The sequence below is a fragment of the Xiphophorus hellerii genome, chromosome 2 (assembly GCF_003331165.1).
Source record: "Xiphophorus hellerii strain 12219 chromosome 2, Xiphophorus_hellerii-4.1, whole genome shotgun sequence".
Lineage (NCBI taxonomy): Eukaryota > Metazoa > Chordata > Actinopteri > Cyprinodontiformes > Poeciliidae > Xiphophorus > Xiphophorus hellerii.
In genome coordinates, this window is record NC_045673.1 from 9,618,818 (window position 1) to 9,637,201 (window position 18,384).

Sequence of the window (18,384 nt, forward strand, 5' to 3'; positions counted from 1 at the left end):
GTCTTCATGTAATTTTTGCCATTGTTGTAGAAATACATCAATTCACCAAATGCATCTAGTTTTTTTTTTGTATATCACTGTTGTTTAAATATTTTGCATATCTGGTGCATTCGCCAGTCCATTTTTAGAGCTTTTCTGTGCCATGGGAAGCCTTTTTAATCTTTAACTAGTCGCTACCATTGAAGCTGTTTCTTTTGAAGGATATTCTCATCTCATGTGGAGGATGTGTTGGTCTGGTGAGTGTGGTGAATAAGTGTGAAACAGATTTAATTAGTTAAACTGTGGGCATCATTTCACTTTTAGAAAATTAAGAAATTACTAGAATAAGTATCTTATTTATCTCAAAGCAATATATTCCAGTACATGGATAACCAAAAGTCATGTTTTACACACCCAAATCCTATTTTTAAAGGTTAAGAAATTATAAATAGTCAATAATAATAAAATAAAAAAACAACCCTGCAAGGTTTCTGGTTTCTCATGATATTTTAATCATTTGAAAGGTCAGGAAGTAAACAACAGGCTCAGAGGAAATATGAGATGGTTGCTGTCTGACTAAACAAGCTGGTGATGCATCCTCATTAACAAACCATCAACTCAACATTTGCAAAATATTTCACTTAACCCAGAGAGGCAACACTTTCTCATTATTCTAATTCTCCTATTATTTATAGTTTTGTGTTGAAAAAAGAGATACTTTTTATTAATACAATTGTGTTCTACTCTAAAATAGATTCAACATAAACACCCTCTGTGTTTTTCATAATTTAATAAATACAAAATTGATGCAGTAAAAAAAGTAAAATAAATAGCACAAACACAAAAGTAACTCATTAAATACCTACATTAACCTACATTGTTACGATACTTGAAAGAGGGAGATCACAGTCACCTAGGAGATAGTCTCTTTTGAGGGTGCACATTTTGTTCACCACTTTAAAACGAAGTGATCTCTGGCTAAGATCTTCCTCCGAGATACCGTCAAAGAAGAAATCTTCATTGAATATTGGATTGCGGCTCTTTCTGATGACTGTGCTGCGCTGCTTTTGGAGTTTGCCGGGGACCAGCGAGAGGCTGACACTGCAGTTGATAATCTTTGGATCAATAGAAAGAGGATAAAGGCCCTCAGCGCTGATCAGCCGAACACGCAGTCTTTGGTTATCTGGACAGTACTCTGCTGAGAGTCTGAGACTGCCATCTTTTCCTACAGGCACCATTCTTTCCTTCATCACCCTCTCTCTGTGTAATGTTAAGTCCATGGGGAAGATGTTGGGTGGGGCCAGGCTGTAGCTGCTGGCCAGGCCATCAGCTAACCCTTCAGAGGCTCTCCTCATGATATTTGGGCTGTTGTCTGTGGAGCTGCCCTCGTCTGTTGATAGGGAATTGTTTCTGGACACCATTGCTTTTCTTATGTTCCTTGAAAGCAGCAGTTCATGGCTCAGTGCTTTGAAAAGGGAAGACTTGGCAGGGCACCTGGACAGCAGCGGGGAGCTGAAAGGTGATGATTCAGTGGAAGAAGTCGTGTCGCTGTCCAGAGGGGCCTGCCAGTTCAGGGTGCAGCTCCTGGGGGAGAGCTTGGAGGTCAGACTGTTGAGGCTGAATGAAGAGGACGGTGAGGCAGAGTGGGAGAGTTTAGAGCACGTACTGGAACGACTCCTGGGCAGCAGCAGAGGAGAGGAGCCTGGATCAGAATGGAAAATGGACTCCTTTCTCCTGGTGTGGGGGCTCTCTAGTAACGTGCAAAAGCCGTAGCTGGTCTGAGTTTTTGCCAGGTGTGGAAGGGACAAGGCGGCCTGGCTTCGGGGATCGGCATTAGTGTTCTCCTCATCACTGCAGCCATCACACGGGCTTTCATCCACACTTTCTACCTGAATAATGTGAGGATTTAGCAGCGCCTCATGAAATGTTACTTCGGCCTCTGGTTTAGCCCTCTCACAGGAAGGCGCCTTGATGCGAGCTGTTCCCTTTTGCTCTGAGTTCTTCGTCTCCTGCAGGGATAAAATTGTTGGTGGGATGCAGAATTCTGGGATATTGTCAGGGGTGATGATGTTGGGACAGTGAGAAATCCTTCTGGATTTGTCCGTCTTTTCTCCCAACATGATGTCACTGATTTTGAAGCCAAGCTCTGCTGAAGGCATAGGCAGGTTTGATCTTTCTACTGACGTGCGAATCTTTTCTACCACCCACATGGGTCCTCTAAAGGAAGGCAGGGAACTCTGCAAAATAAGAATTACATATTATTTAGGTGCTCTCAAATGTGACCAAAACCAGACATTACTGTTAAATACAATCTATAAAAAGCCTTCCTACCTTATATTCTGAAAATAAAGATAATCCAAAAGGTTGCTCCAAATTTAGAGCTAGAGAGTAAGAAGTTCTCTTTACAGCAGCTGGAGGGTTCTGTCAGCTTGACGCACGAAGATGGTTTAAATGAAGCAGGATACCAATAAATCTCACACACACCCCTTTGGCTGCTTAACCAGGATCCTCCCACTTTCCTTTTACTGCTGCTAGTTCCCATGGAAATGTCCCAATGGCAACAAAGCTCATTGCCCAGTAGTAGATACTGTGCTGTGCAGTCTGACAGGCCCTAAAAGGGCAACAATTAGTTTTGCACAAATGACGGAGTTCCAATTCATGTGTGACTTTTTCCTCTTTTTAAAGGGCGGTCAACCTCTTTTTGTGAACTTTAACAAAGCAGTCTGCTCAGATAACAGTTTGGAACAGTTTTTTAAAAACGTACCACATAACATTTAGTAAGAAATCTAATCCATCAATCCACAGGTTTGTAAGTCAGCAGTATAACAAGATTTGTTTGCCCTATTTTAATTAGAAATGAAGCCGGTGCCATGTTTGTTTGCCACATACTTGGTAAATTAATTTTAACTTTAAAAAAATGTTAGGCTGGGTCATTACATCACCTACACACCACATGTGTTTTGAATATTCAACATATGTTTCTATTACATTCTCATGATTCATCCCACTATGATTTCAGCCTCAGCCAACTTGAAAGTAGAAAAAGCATAAAGATGACAGATAAGTCTGTGTCTGCACAGTATGACTGTTAATATAAATAAATGTAAAAGGATGTGTAACTGGAGTAAATAATCTTCCAGACATCTATAGCTCACATACTAAACCTATTGTGAATCACAGTAAAACTTAAATCTTTTTTAAATTAAAAAGAAGGGATATTGTCAGTAATCCTTTAAATGCAGAAACATTAGGTATTAGAATTAGGTATATTAGATGTATTAGTCTTAAATTTTTGTTTTCATTTTATACTTTTAAGGATCTTCATTGCAAGTGGCAATATTCTTAAACTAAATGCTTTGCTCACACGGATCACAGTATGAAAAACTAGAGAAAGATTTGGCTGAAATGTCTGTTACTCGAATGTTTCAGTTTTTAATTGGATATCTAAATCAGCAAAAGATAAAATGTATTTTTTTCTACATGTTGCTGTTTAGATTTCCAGCCCTTACTGGAAAGTATGTCAATGCTGCCCTCTTCTGGTGAGACATAAAACCAATTTTACAGGATATTGACTGCTTCCATATGATCATTTTTAGAGTGTGGACATTGGCACAAATCCCATTTTAGCTACAGGACTAAATGTTTTACACTTACATAATATATTTTGCACATCATCAAAATTGTACTACTGCTTATCATTTATACTCGCACACTGATGCAGTGTTTTTTTTCTATTTGAACAAAGTCCGTCTCTATGCAAAGAACTTTTTATTCTCACCCATGCACAGATAAGCATGTGCTGGAGCTCACGACCAGATTTAAGTGCCTTTTTGTTCTGTAAATAAATAGAAAAGATAGAGGTAAACGCTCCACACTGCAAAGCACAAAGTTCAAGTGGAGTATCTTGGTTACCAGGAGTAACCAAGATATCCATCCAGTAAAGGGTTACAGTGATGTCAGGGGCACCAATGTACTAGGAAGGCATTCTAAATGGGGTACTTCTCAGAAATGTTTTCCTAACTGACCACATCTCATCAGCAATTCAAGTGTACTTTAAAAGCCTCTTTGGAAACCAGAGGGCCATGAGATTATCAGAAATGTAGAGTGAAATTGTAGAGACTCTATTTGTCTTTTACTCTTATTATGATTTATATATAGAAATAAATGTTATTTCCTACTAGATCTCACTTCTTTCTGTTGTCATCAGAAGATTATATGGCCTAAAATAAAATGTACAAGTAGTTAAAAGAAAGCAAAGGTAGGTTCCCTATCATAATAAGACATTAGAATATGAACAGTTTAGCATGTGTACTTAAAACATGTCACGCTCCCATTTCCAAATCCCATCTTCGCTCCCGTATGTACAGGTCCATCCTGGTTGTAAGTGCTGTCAGTTCTCCTTCAGGTGGCAGTATGTGCCCAGGAAACTGGCAACAATGTGGCGCTTACAGAGTGGGAGGTAAAATTTGATTAATAATTACATTAAATCTACACATTTATTATTATTATTTATTTATTTATTATTTTTTTTAACATTTCAAAATTTGAGCAACTTCACAAGTATGCTAGTTGTCAACATATAGGGAAATCTTCAGTTTGATACCAACAGTCACACTTTGAAAGGTAAATGTTTAATCATCACTGCTGCTTAGGTCACATTTATGCACACTGCAACTTATTGAGGTGTGTTTGAAAACACACCTCAGTAAATTATAGCCAATTCATGATAGGCTGCTCCCAAATCAAACAACAAACATAAACAATATCAAACTTGGCTCTACTTTCCCAGTAGCTATAAGGAATTAATTGCTTGCTAATGATGGTGTCAGGTAACAAAAAATGTGGGGATGATAGATACTCCAGGAGGAGGGCTCCCAGTTTTCTCCAAAACCATTAACAATAATTAGTTTTAAATGAATTTGCCACAAGTTGAAACCAAATTCATACACTTCCATATTTTACCATCTAAGGAATATTAACTAAATTAATCTACACATTAACTACTTCATCTTCATACATAGTTTTTGTTTCTTTTTTAAATATAGACTTAGACTTAGACTTAGACTTGTACTTTATTGATCCTTTGGGAAGACTCCCTCAGGAAATTGAAGATATATATCACGGTGTAATAACCATATTGATTTTATCATTTGCAACCTGTCAGCTGTTTTACATTTTTTCACTTCTGTAATGTTCTTTGTTTTTCAGTATTGCCAAATTCTTAATAAAGCTGTTGTAATTCACATATTGTTAATAATTATGTGTTAGAAAGGTAAGTGAGTCTGAAATTCTGATTAAAATTTAATAGTAAAACATAAATCAAAGACACGTGTTGTTTTTTCAGTTGTAATTACTGGGCAATCATCAGAGAAAATATATAGTGATGGAAGGCATTCAGCTGCAACTTACGCAACTTGTCTTCTGTACCTATAAACCCACAGTTGATCTGACATCTGGCTTGCAGCAGACTCCTCCAAAATCACAACAGAAACAGGGTGTAGTCTTGGTATAACATATGGACTTTGATGATGATGATTCTTCTTCTTCTTAGGTTTTGTTGGCGGTTGGCAAAAAACATTGGTTTGATGGTTTGGTCACAATCATTCACAGTTAAAGGTGGAGCAAGTACACACAATATCCCCAAGGGACACTGTAAAAGATCCCAGACTGATATTAGTCTGTCAGAATCTGAACCACACACAACAGTCAGGGCAGTATTTAGGAGAATATGGGTCCCCGGGAACCACATGCTTTTTCTACATTTGCTATTTCCTACACAGTGATGGTTAGCATCCACTAGCATTATTGTCCACATAAAAACACAGCTTTACTGAAGTAGTTGTATTCACTTAGTTTAAACACGCAACCATTTTAAAAAGGTTTTTATTTGTAGCCTACAAAGCAATGAACCCAACTGTGTTAGTAACCACGCCAGGTCATTGCACTGAGTCACAGACTTTGCAGAACTCCTTCCTCATGAACCAACATCTGGCAAATGTAGGCAGGTGATTGAATTTATTGACTTAATTTTGCAGTGTGAGGGGTCACATATGAGTGACCCCAACATCATTGCAGGCATTTGTTGACTGAAGAAGTTGTGCTAAATTCATGCTTAAATGACGCAGCATGGGTACATTAAAATAAATATTAGCATTGCAGTAATAGTGTTGTAGATGACTGTAATCGGGCCCCCCTAGTCAAAGTCTGCCCAAGGCCACATCAAGCATCAGGCAGGCTCTGGTTTTACTCTTCACACATTGTTGAAAGGTGCACAAATTCAGTGCGCTTTCAAAATAAGAGTCTTTGGTTATATCAAACTATCGTGTCTGTGCATTTACGCGTCCGTGGAAATTTTGTGTGGATAATCTTATCTTCGGCAGCTCATCTGAATCAACAGCGATCGCAAAGCCATCCTGATCCTACAACAAAATGTATAATAGTCCGAGAAGGTGGACGAGAGTGACGCCGCTTCCTTTTCTCCGTCACATAGATATGTGATCCAGTTTAGTTATTTATTTATTTTTAGCCCCCATCTCTCTCCACTGTACGATAAACGAGGAGGGGCTTGATGCCGTGTAGGAGGCAGGCAGGCAGGCAAGCCGTGCTGCTGACCCGCTTGTGGTGTGTGTCGCCTCGCCTACGTCCAAGCCAGCTCGCATGCTGTAAGGAGTGAGAGTCATCAGGTAAGATGTTTGCGTTTGTTTCCCTCTGAAACGCTTCGCGGCGTCATTTTTGAACCTTGGCGTTTGTCTTTAAAGGTGCTCTTCCTCCCGAAGAGGTCTCACTTACAGGGAGGCGTTCCGCTCGGCGTTGGTTCAGCAGAAGCGCTGACAGCATTTCATTTTTAACAGCTTGCAGACGACCTTTTCACATTAACAGAGAGATGTTTCCCAACTCGCTCCTCTTTTGCATTTAATATCGGTCAATCTGTCTCATTTGACGCGTCATGAGAAGCCTGACAAGTCTGATTTTTTTTCCTCGCAAAATATGTGCTTGCTGCTTTTGACATTGACAGATAAGAGAGGTAAGGGGATGGATGTTTGATTAAGCGACTTGTTTGTAGAATATTTCTCTTTCAATTAGACTAAATGATTAAGTAAAGCTACATACTGGCCAGCCTCAGCATCCTTGCGCCGCTCTGCATGAAAATGTGCCGTACAGTAACTCGGACTTGACCTGAATGTTATCTGGCTCAGCTCTACATCAAAGCTGACATTGACGTGTGTGAGATTAGTGGGCATGCAGGATGTGACCCTGATCGTTTACTGTACACTAATCAAAAATATGGGCGTCATGTTAGGATTTTATCCTGGTTAAAAGATGTTAAATTCTAATAATGTATTCCAATAAGGATATATAACTGTTTTGGAATGGCATTTCCATGTTTGAAGAGGACATTCCCTGATTGCTGATTTCCCCAAAGATGCCAACCTGTAGGAAGGTTGTGTGTCCTCTAAATATTGGCCATCTCTCTTGACACAAAAGCCCATGTGGCATGAGGATGTGTTTTAGTGCTTTGATGTGTGGAGAATTCAAACAGGTACAGGAGAGTAAATGTTATCTTCTTTTACTCTGGGTGAAAGGGCCAGGAAATGAAAATCATACATAAATTGAAAATTGTGTAGCTGCAACTCAACATTTGAAGTGAGCATGAGAATGAGTAAGAGAGGGGATTTAAGTGACTTTTGATTCTGGACTGGCTGGTTTGAGTGTTTTAGAAACTGATGATCTACTGGGAATTTCACCCATTTCCTTCTCTTGAGTTTTCAGAAGTGATCTGAAAAAGAAAAAAAATAAGTTATATATATGTATATATCTCTCTCCAGTCAATAATGATTGGGTATTGTTAATTCAATATTTGGAAGTGTGGCCAACAGGGAATGAATGATGAATGGCTGTGTTCACATCTTCTGCAGCCATTGCTAAGACTACAACTATAGGCAGACAACTATTTTAAAACAGCACCAAAAACTGACATCATCGTTCACAACTCCTCTTTCTATTCACTGATTGGCCGGGTTGAAATTCAACTGGAGAAATTGAGCTCAGTGGGAAAAATCCCAGACAGAGCACTGAAGGGAGATGAGAATTGAGCAGAATTGAGTAAGAGGCAATGGTCAGGTTTTTTTTCACTATGTATCAGCTGAACATTTGGATCCTGGATGCAATGCTGCAATGGATGCTGTTTCAGCAGCTAGTGTTCTGGATTTTGTTGCACACTAATGCTTAATGCTAGACTCCTACCTGAAGTGCATGACTTAGTGGCACAGTAAGGCAACTGGGAGTGCCAGATGAAATCATCCACATGCTTCCTTTTAGGACGATAAGCTTGCGTTTCTTTGTAGTATGTGAACTATATATTTGTACGCCCCTTTTCACATTTCACAATGCTTCGTCATGTCTTATTTTAGTTTAATGTGTTAATACACAAACTGTTTCTGCTGTAAAGTTCACACAGACACAGTCCGTATATCTGATAAAGGTAGTACCCATGTGAATGCTAATCTTAGCGACTATTCAGGACCAGCGCTCTATGAATTTTCTACTTGAGTACCCATTGACAAGTGACATTTATTCATGACTGTTGTGAGCATTACCCATGAGTCAGGGGTCACCAATGTTTTTATTTTGTTTTTTTTTTACTTTTGCTAAATTACTTTCAGTATGTATGATGCAGTTTATAGTCATGGTTTTTCTTAGTGGGAATGCAAACAATTGGGAATTCTGTCAAACAAACTGATAGGGAACATGCCGTTACATGTTGTTTTAGAGGAAGGTCTGCTCTGCACATCTACCTTTTTGTCAGAAAACAAAGCTGGTTTGATTGCTTGTTTTGATTGCTGGATGAAACTTTGTGCATTGTTGTTAGACTTGTCATATGCTAACTGTGTGTTGGCTTGTTTGTATTAGCACCTTGTTTTGTTAGATTTTTTTATTATTTCCTCATAGGGGTGTAACCGCAATGCTGACTGATAATTGAAATGAGCAATACAATATATTTTGGGAAATTAATGATAGCCTATTCTATTCAGTTTCGCCTTTCAAAGCAAGAATGGATTGCGAAAAAGTTAATATGGCGCCTTAAATTCTGATGTAGAAAATATATGTTTTTAAGTTCAAGGCATGCTAGTTTCTAAATCTGAATTTAAAAGGCAAACTTAAAATCTTTTGAAACACCTTCAAAACTAGTAAGCATGGTTGTCCTTAACACATTAAAACAATTTTAAAATAACCCTCACTATTTTTATTTTTGCGAATATCTTGAATGCTTGGTGATTGGGGCGTCATATGCAACACTTATTTTTCATTATGAGTCTTTTGTTGAAACAAAGGCATCTACAATGAGTCTACTCTTTCATAAAATACCTTACACAGATATAATTAGAACACAGAAACACCAATATCACAAGCTCAAAAGCAGCGTGCAACTGCCACAGGCAACTGGCAATCACTAGATGTTGTTCACATGATTAAGATTGTCAGTTTATAGGTCACCAAAAAATAGAAAAGTTGAAAACTATTGTTTAAGCTTTTGAAAGGTTAAATCCAGTAATTTTACTCACTGTTGATAATTACTCAAAGTTGTTGTTTAAACTGTATAACATCCTCATTTTGAGGATTACTAAAGAAATCTTTTTGTTACATTCTTTTTTTAGTTTTAAAAATATCAAACACCTTATTTCACACTTTGAATCTATTGTTGAATATACTGACAAAACTAAATAAAATAATTGCATCACGTGAAGATGCTCTGAAGGTATTGCAACATGTGAAGAATTTTCATATGTGTTCTTGAGTTATTGATTTGCTTGTATTAAAAGCAAAGAAAAACCCTGATTGTATTTTTTTGCTCCTCTTTAGAAAACGTTTTCCCCCTCAGCTGTTGCAGTTGCTGTGTCATAAAGAACACATCCCTGGTTGGAATTCCCCAGGAAATGTTCAGCTGGAGGGTGGGAAGAAAGGGCTCAGAGAGTCACTGGAGAGTGTGATTGTTGAACAATATTTAATGCATGAGTGTGTAGGAGGTGGAAACTAAAACAGACCCCATGCTGTCGCTGTGACCCAGCCTTTTTTTAAAGGGAAATGGATCTATGTTTTTTTTTTTTTCCTCTCACTGCTGTCTGTGTAATCGCAGCCTCTTTAGGGGTTGGCTTCCTTCCAGTTCAAGGTCTATACAGAAAAGGGTAGATGTAAAAGCTGACTGCCTTCCTTAGACCTTTCCAAGTGCTTGCATTTTTTTTTGCAAAAGAACAAAATAGCTGGTATTTATTGTTGGCATACAGGTAGTTTGCAAGATTGCATGAAGTTATGGCCATAATTGTGTCAGAATGAATCAGCTATCTACACAAGTAATAGTTGTTTGTGTTATAATATGACTACTGGCAATAACTGGGTCAGATCACCTTCAGAACTGCTGCTCTTGTTGGGTGTTCCTTGTCTGGACTGGTCTTTTTTTTGTCAAAACTGGTCCTGAAAAGACACTGTGACAAACAGTTTTCAGGGTCATGGGGAGGAAAGGTTCACTGATGCAGGTAAGGCCAAAGAGTGACCAGTGTTGTCCTGTCCAACAAGCTTACTACAATTCAAATTTTTGAAGAAGTTAACGCTGGTTCTGAGAGAAGGATATTAAATACACATTCTACAATACAGACATTGCTTTGGCCTTAAGATTTCACAGTTTTACGTCTAGTCAAGCATTTGTGAGATGTGTTGTAGAGACAACACTTATCTGTGGAGGTCCCATCTCACAACTTTATAGACTCAAAGAATCTGCTGTCCATTGAAAGCTGGCACCTTCGGGGTCTATTGGAGTCCATGCCTCAATAGGTCGGTGAGACCATAAGGAGGGGACTTCACTCTATTAACGATGTGATTCTAAATTTATGCTTAATTTATTCAAAGAGCATTGTTTTCTCTAGGATTATGGCTTTGGATAGGTGGAGGAAGATGAGCCCTGATACAAACATTTTGTCACACTGTCACAGAAATGGTATGCTGTGGTATAAGTAAGATATATGGTGTAAGGATATTTAGTTGGCTTAAGAAAAGAACAAGGTACATAGCTGATCAACTGAACAGGCATCTCTCAGTGAGTTCTTAGCTATTTAGATCTTAAAATTAGTCTCATCTTAAAAGGCATATGGAGCATGCCATTGTTACTAATATATTGGTAAGCAAAACATCGAGACCATCTCCAGCTTTTTGCACTTGCAGAACTATAAACAAATATGAATTTATACATTTTGTAATTTAATTTATTGATGAAAGAGAAAACCCAGTCAGCTGACAACAGTTATTTGCATTCTGATTTTAAAAAAATGTGGCATCAGTTACAGTTAGCTTAGCTGTACATCACAATAATAAACGCAAACTATGAAAGTGGAATGGCTCTTACTCTCAACCCAACCCTTACTAATTAATATGGCGCATATTGAGCATGTTCTACACAGTGTTAGTGATGTGTAAGCAGCTACCAGAATTGGGTCAATAAGCGCTATGATGACATGTTCAGTCTCGGGTCATTGGCAGTTGCACAGCCCTGCGGCACATCTCATGAAGAGGTTGAGTGAGATACCAGCTTGGAGCCGTAGACAACTGACTTCCCTCAGTTGTGCATTCAGAAGTCTGTTCTAAATTGGATTTGTGGCAGAGATCGGAAATCTGAGGCTTCACTGAGGACCAGGTGCCTTCATGCGGTTTACTGGTGGGCTGCTTTTAGTTATATATAAATGTGTTTAGGATTTTGTGTTTCCATGTTACTTTTACCATATATTTGTATTGACGATTTTACTGTGAATATGAATATACTGTGAGTACTTTCAAATTTCCTGGAGGAAACACGCTCACTCTGGTTTTACAGAGAAACACTGGGCTGAATTACTGCTCGAAACAAACTGATTATCAGTAAACATCATGTGATAACATTTCTGAGGAACATGTGATGTATCGGTCCCTTTAGCAAAGTGGAAAGGATCAACTGAGTTTCCTTTGTCTCTGGCAGATTAATTATATTTAAAAAGTCCTTTGCAATGTACTACAGTTGAGAGTAAGACAGACTGCTATGTTGCTGTGTCTAGTCAATATTTTCCCACTGTTCTCATGATGCAAACTGCTATTTCAGAAGCTTTCAACTTGAGTTGCTTTTGTTGAGGTATAATGGTTGCATGTTCCTGCTCGTTTATGCACTCTTTTGTAAGCACACTGTTGGAGCTCTGGGTATCTCCTGCCAGAAATGGTTTAATTGTCATAACTGTATTTGATGTTAGACTTAAAAAGGACATCATAAAGTCTTTTGTATGCTTGTGTTATTATGACAGTGACATTTGTAATTACTCCTATGAATACGATCCAAAGTATGTGTTGAAAACCTTTATAAACTCTGCAGTTTTTCATGGCCAGCACATGGAAACATGGATGCTTTCAAAGCCTCTGATGGTTTTTCTTTTACTCCCAAGCATGCTGAGCGTGTATTTTTCTGACAGGGTTCTCGAAGGAATGCCACAGGAGAGAGAGGTCACTGACAGTGGGGCAGAAATTCCCATTATACAGCATCAACAATCTGCATGAAAGATAAATCATAGGCAGTCTGGTAAGGGTGCTGTAACACTATACAGTGTGGACATTAATCACTTGGTACCCCTTTATGATGATTCACAGCCGTATCTAAAATATGGTGAGGGTGAAGCAGATATTGGAGAAACTGGTGGTTAATACAGCTTCAAAAATGATTGAAAATAATGTATATAAGATGTATCTGTGGCATATACTGTATATATATATATACAGTACAGGTCTGTACTGTATATGACTGTAAGACTCCCTCTAATTGGCAAAATATGCATATTGCATTAATTCTAAGTTCTTCTCCCATTTACGAAAGGTAAATGATAGGTCAGATGACACCATTAACAAAACAAATATTGATATACAATTCTTATTTTTGTATTCTGGAATACATTTATGAGGATCACTATTACCACCAATGATGGGTGATTGTTTAGGTGCTGAGATAAGTGCAGAGTAGCTCCTTTGTGTGTCTCCTAATATGTGAATTTCCTTGACCTTCTGGAGGGAGGATACTGTTCAACTGATTCCTGCAGGGAAAGTCAAAGGTTTGGGCCATAAGCCCATAAGTATTTCTTTGTGTTGCACCATATTATGAAAATATTGTGTTGTAATGTAAACAGTATTACAAAATTCGAATATTACAAGATATGCATACAAATAAAAGTCTCACAGGTGATCAGGTTCTACTGGAACTTTGAATGACCAGTATATACAGGCTTTGATATCAGGAAATGTGTGCAACCACAAACATAGGTGGTGGACTGTTTAAAGATGTTAGATATGACATGATGAGGCCTCCAATATTTGATTTGTTTAAGATTTTTTAGCCTTTATCATCACATTTTTGCCATTTGAAAACATCCTTCTAATATAACATGTGGCTTTTTTAATCAGGTAAGCATTAAAGCATTAAATTGTGTTTAAGTGTTTTTAATTAAAGAGATAATTTTCATTTTAATTGCTCTCATTCAATACAATCATTCCCAGTCTTTTTTGACAGATTTATATTCATCCCATCCAGCCATCTGCTTTCCATACCTGCTTATCCTTGCTGGGTTGCCATGGAATGGTGTCTATAGCCAGCTGTCATTGGGCAAGAGGTAGGGTACACTCTGGTAGGTCGCCATGTTCCTATTCATTCCTAAGAAGAAAGAAATTCACAAATTAGTAACAGCACGCCATAGCTTTGTTCAAGATTCAGAATTATTTTAACCCCTTGCAGTGGTGCAGCTTGTCTGTTTTAGGATGCATCATGAGTTCAAGAAATTCCCACCCTTCAGATTAAGCAGGCACTTAAAATATTTTGCCCCTCAAAGACACCCAGGTGTGAAGACAAAAGTGAAGGTGGATGAGATGAAAAAACGGATATCATAAATACTTAAAACGTAACTGCTGCTGTTTTTTTTTTTCATTGAAAAGGCAGTGTTTTCACACCGAGGTTAATTGTGAGCTGTCAAGTCCATTGTGTGTACAGCAGCTATAAGACTGTTTTTGTGATGGCCTAGGGGGAAAGGACTCCCCTGTCTGATGAGAAGCACTAGAATTACTGCTCTGATCCTCTGTGGGCCATGAGGACTGCTGACCAAGCAGAACTCTCTCTGTCTCTAAGTTGCTCTCCCTCGCCCTCTCCCTCCAGTTTTCCTCAGTGTTCTGGGCTTCGTAGTGAGGGGGTCGACACCTCAGCTTTTCTCATATAACAGAAGGCTTATGTGTCACACTCTCATCAAAATTATTTCATATTAGCCCACTGGAAGTGCATTTAGCAGCTGGAGGCTGTAAAGTAGGAGTGATTGCGGCACTTTATCCCTGTATATGCAGCTCATCAGCACAGCACTGACCTTGTGTAAGGACAGAGATTCTCTGGTTACCTTCATTGAAAGCCAATAGCTAGAATTACATCCTTTGCTCTGCTTTTAAAGATAAAGTTGACTCAGGAAAAAATTCTGGTGAAAAGGGAAATTCTACAACAAAAAAAAATGCTTGTGCCTCAAATATAAAGCTTACTGTGCTGTAAGCTGTATGCCTCTCTTAGACAAAGGGCTAATATTTCAGACCTCCACTCTTAAAAGTGTTTGACTAATTGATTAGTTAACATACTTTAAACAGAAAATCCATCAAGTTCCATTTAATCCACCGTTGTTGTCCCTCCACAGTTTAGTGCCGTCATGTTGATGGATCTTTCATAATCCAGTGCTCACCAAGGACAAAACCTTTGACATTTGCTGTAATTACTAGAGGTGGTTTAATTGAGTGAGTCAAACGCGTCATTTGGAGCTGCTCGACATCTTCAGTAAAGCAGATTCCATAGTGAGTTATTACTCCTATCTAAACTACACGCCAGCAGTGTCTTGCAAAACCATTCATACCCCTTATCTTTTCCCATTTAGTCATGTTACAACCACATATGCTTTATTTGGATTTTTCCTCAAAAGAGTAGATTGTTTTTTCAAAACACTACAAAGAACTATCTGAATCAACACAATTTACATCAACCTTTTACTGTGATTACTGCACATCTGCAAGACTTTGGGAATTGTTTAGAAGCTTTCCACATCTGAAAACTGAATTTTTTGACCATTCCTATTTACATAAGCACAAGCTCAGTCAGATTGGATGGAAATTGGCTGCCAACAACAACTTTAAAGTCCTGCCATAGTTATTCAGTTGACTTAAACTTAGGCCATTCTAACATATGAATATGTTTTGATCTAAGTTTGTACTGTAGCATAGCTCTGGATGTATGCCGCTCAATCAAAACAACCCAACAGCATGAGGCTGCCATGTCCATATTTCACTGTGGTAGATGATGTATTCGGGCCGATGTGCAGTTCTAGTTTTCCACCACGCTGTGCTTTGCATACAAGCCACAAAGTTCACTTTTGGTCTCATCTCTCATCTTCCTTTGCATATTTATTTCTGGCAAACAAAGAACATGAGTTCCTATGGCCTTCTTAGAAAGGCCAGATTCTCAAACTTCTTAGGCATTTGTAGTGGTAATTATTTATACTAAATCAAACACAGGGAAGGCTTAATTTTTTTAATTAAGTGACTTCTGAAGGTAATTGGGTGCACTGGATTTTACTTTAGTGAGTGTGAATAAATGTCTAGCGTCTCTGAGTCTCCGTTTCCCTACATACTGTCTTCATCCATGTTTTAATGTTTTTCTCTGTCACAAACCATTTTTACCTCTGGACACCTTCTATCAGAGCGATTAATTTCCCTTCTGTTTTATGACTTGTTCATGTTGTTAGCAGTATGTGTAGAAGTAATAAGACAGTCTTAGGTAGACTGAAATGAGTAGAAGATGAGTAGAAGTAGTATATAATACTTTTGTTCAAATATAGGGAGTAAAAGTATAAAGTGGTCAAGAAAAAAAATGCCCAAAATAAAGTACAGAAAAAGCTACTTATCTACAGTAATGACGTGCTTGTACTTTGTTTCTTCCCACCTCTGTTGTAAGCTGGAAAAATATGAAAACGAGCGTGAAAACTTTTACAAGACATTGTGTCGGCTTTTTATAGCAAGTGGCAATTTGGTTCTTATTTCTTTTTGTATACGAGAGGGAACGTTTTTCAAGTTAATAACCCTGTGTGTGTGTGTTGGTACAGCTGTGTTAATGTAACATAAAGGTGAGTGAACTCAGTATAAATACAAACTAGGAAAACAGAAAGCAGTGTCTTTTTCTCCTTTGTGCCACTGTGTCTCATGATGTTCCTGTGACCTAGAAAGGAATCTCAGCAAAACAACTTGAAGGATGTCTAAATTCATGAAATGCATCGGGAGTAGAAAGGAGGCATGATGAATGAGCTTCTTTTCAAGATATTTGTAACTTTATTTTATAATTACTTTAGTATTGCAAAACTAATTTAAAACCCCATGTTCTTACCCCCAAATTACATACAATACATGTCAGTCACTGGTGTTCTGGAGGTCAGCAGTGTCCTCATGACAGCTAAGGGATTAAGCTCATTTGACAGAAACAATGACTTCAGAAGTAAGCATTAAGAAACAATCAAAAGATTTGTAACTTGCTTCCAGTGGAAAACCTACACTTTTAGAAGGGTGGAGGATATGTAGCTAAGAGAGAATTCAAAGAAAAGCACTGAGGTCAAGCAAACTTAAGAATGACAAGAGTTAGCAGAATACTTCACAAATTGCAATAAAAGCTTTACATTTTGTCCAGGAACTTTCAGTTACAAGCTTACATGACATTATAAAATTCTCCATCTTTACAATTCAAACAGTAAGCTGTTGTTGGTTTTATAATGGTAGGATAAGATTAAGTCCAGAAACTAGGATCTCATTTATTTTAATGACTGGAAAATAAATCAGACATTTGGCTTAAAAACGCATGGGTCAAGATTTTCTCAGCACTGTTTAAAATGTGTTAGTTCACAATGGAAAAGTTGATTCTTTTATAAAACTAGCTTGCATGATAAAATTCAAATTAAAATGTTTAGAGCTAGCATGGTTACTTTATGTTTCACATCAAGTCATCTCAAATTACGCCATCACTTTTTTGTTCCTTTATCGTTTTCTACTTGTGACATTATGAATGTTTACACTTTTAATGAGCAGAAAGCAGTGTTAACAGTTAAAGTGTGTATACTGAAAGGATCAGGCTTTTACCCATAAATTTATTCACAAAAAGATATAGTTGTAGCATTTACTTCCATGAAGATTTTTTTTTTCTTCTGCTCTGTCTTGATACATTTTTACCCTGCATACGTCTACCCTGCTTACTCTGATAATCCTGAAGCAAAATGCGCCTCCATGTGATATATCCAGGTAAATTACCACTTACATGGTTCTCAGAGTGTTTTGTCACAGATCTCCCACCGTATTCCATGTTGGTCATTTGGTGTTTTTCCAGATATTCAAATGATTATCTAACAATGAATCCACCTGGAATGTTTGTTGTCAAAAAATGTTTTTTGAGTTTTTAACTGGAATCTGGTCCAATGACATTAATAGCAAATTAACAAATCCCTAATGTTTATGTTTGTGATGATAAGGCAGAATTATTTTTTTCTGGTATGCCTTGTAAGCAACTTTTCAGCATGTAGATAGCATGCCACGCTGATTGATCCAGTAGAAATTCTACTGGAGGAATCCAAGTGAATGGGAGAAAGCCCAAACTGAGCTGTGAAACAATAGCATAGGAAGGCAATGGCCAGGGTAGTATGATAGTGAGTTTTTGGAAATTGTTCTTGACACCATTGTCCTTGATGTACATGGTTGGCAAACATGGGTCCTCATTCAGCTTTGTCCCAGTTTTACTGGTTTTCCTGTTACTTTTAATACCTCTTTAATAGCCACTGAATATTGTTTTGTTTATTTCTTTAAAAGTGATACATTGTCACTTTTAAAGAAGGTAAGCACTGAGTTAAAATGTGCTCCTTTTTCTGTAAAATTAATGAGTATTCCTGCATTAATTTGCCTGTTTAGCCTCTTAAACAATTAATTGTTGCTACCTTCGCTATAGCTAACAAGCCAAAGGCTTTATTATAAAACTAAGGTTTTTAGAGGTTTTTTCTCATATTAATAATTATACATGCTAATCAGACAAGCCCTAAATGGTTGTGAAAAATTAGATTATAATGTTTGAATGAACTGGTGGTTATTTTTAATTCATAAGTTAGTACACAGACTAGTAACAACTTTCCTTAGTACGGTAATCTATCTGTAGTTTTGTGACTGACTGAAGGGCTCCTGGTGTCACTTTTGTCATCATGACACCTGCAGCAATATTGCCCTGACCAAAGATATCCCTTTTCACAAATTGGTAGTGTGTATTCTTAAGACTGATTGTAATATTTTAAAAGGACTGGCAAATAT

At 37.8% G+C, this 18,384-nt stretch overlaps 2 protein-coding genes across 2 annotated transcripts in view; one reads left to right on the forward strand and one right to left on the reverse strand.

The window, feature by feature from the left end:
• Positions 1-471: 471 nt before the first annotated feature.
• On the reverse strand, positions 472-2,432 carry c2cd4a (C2 calcium dependent domain containing 4A). The gene is made up of 2 exons (XM_032578206.1): positions 2,311-2,432; positions 472-2,216 (listed from the first exon to the last, which is right to left on the reverse strand). Exon 2 carries the CDS (start codon positions 2,187-2,189, stop codon positions 852-854), a length of 1,338 nt encoding a protein of 445 aa, XP_032434097.1. The 5' UTR covers positions 2,190-2,216; positions 2,311-2,432; the 3' UTR covers positions 472-851.
• Positions 2,433-6,469: 4,037 nt separating this feature from the next.
• Positions 6,470-18,384, forward strand: part of tln2b (talin 2b) — a 104,645-nt gene continuing 92,730 nt past the window's right edge. The window contains 1 exon segment of the mRNA XM_032582982.1: positions 6,470-6,662. The gene's annotated coding sequence lies outside the window, so the exon portion shown is untranslated.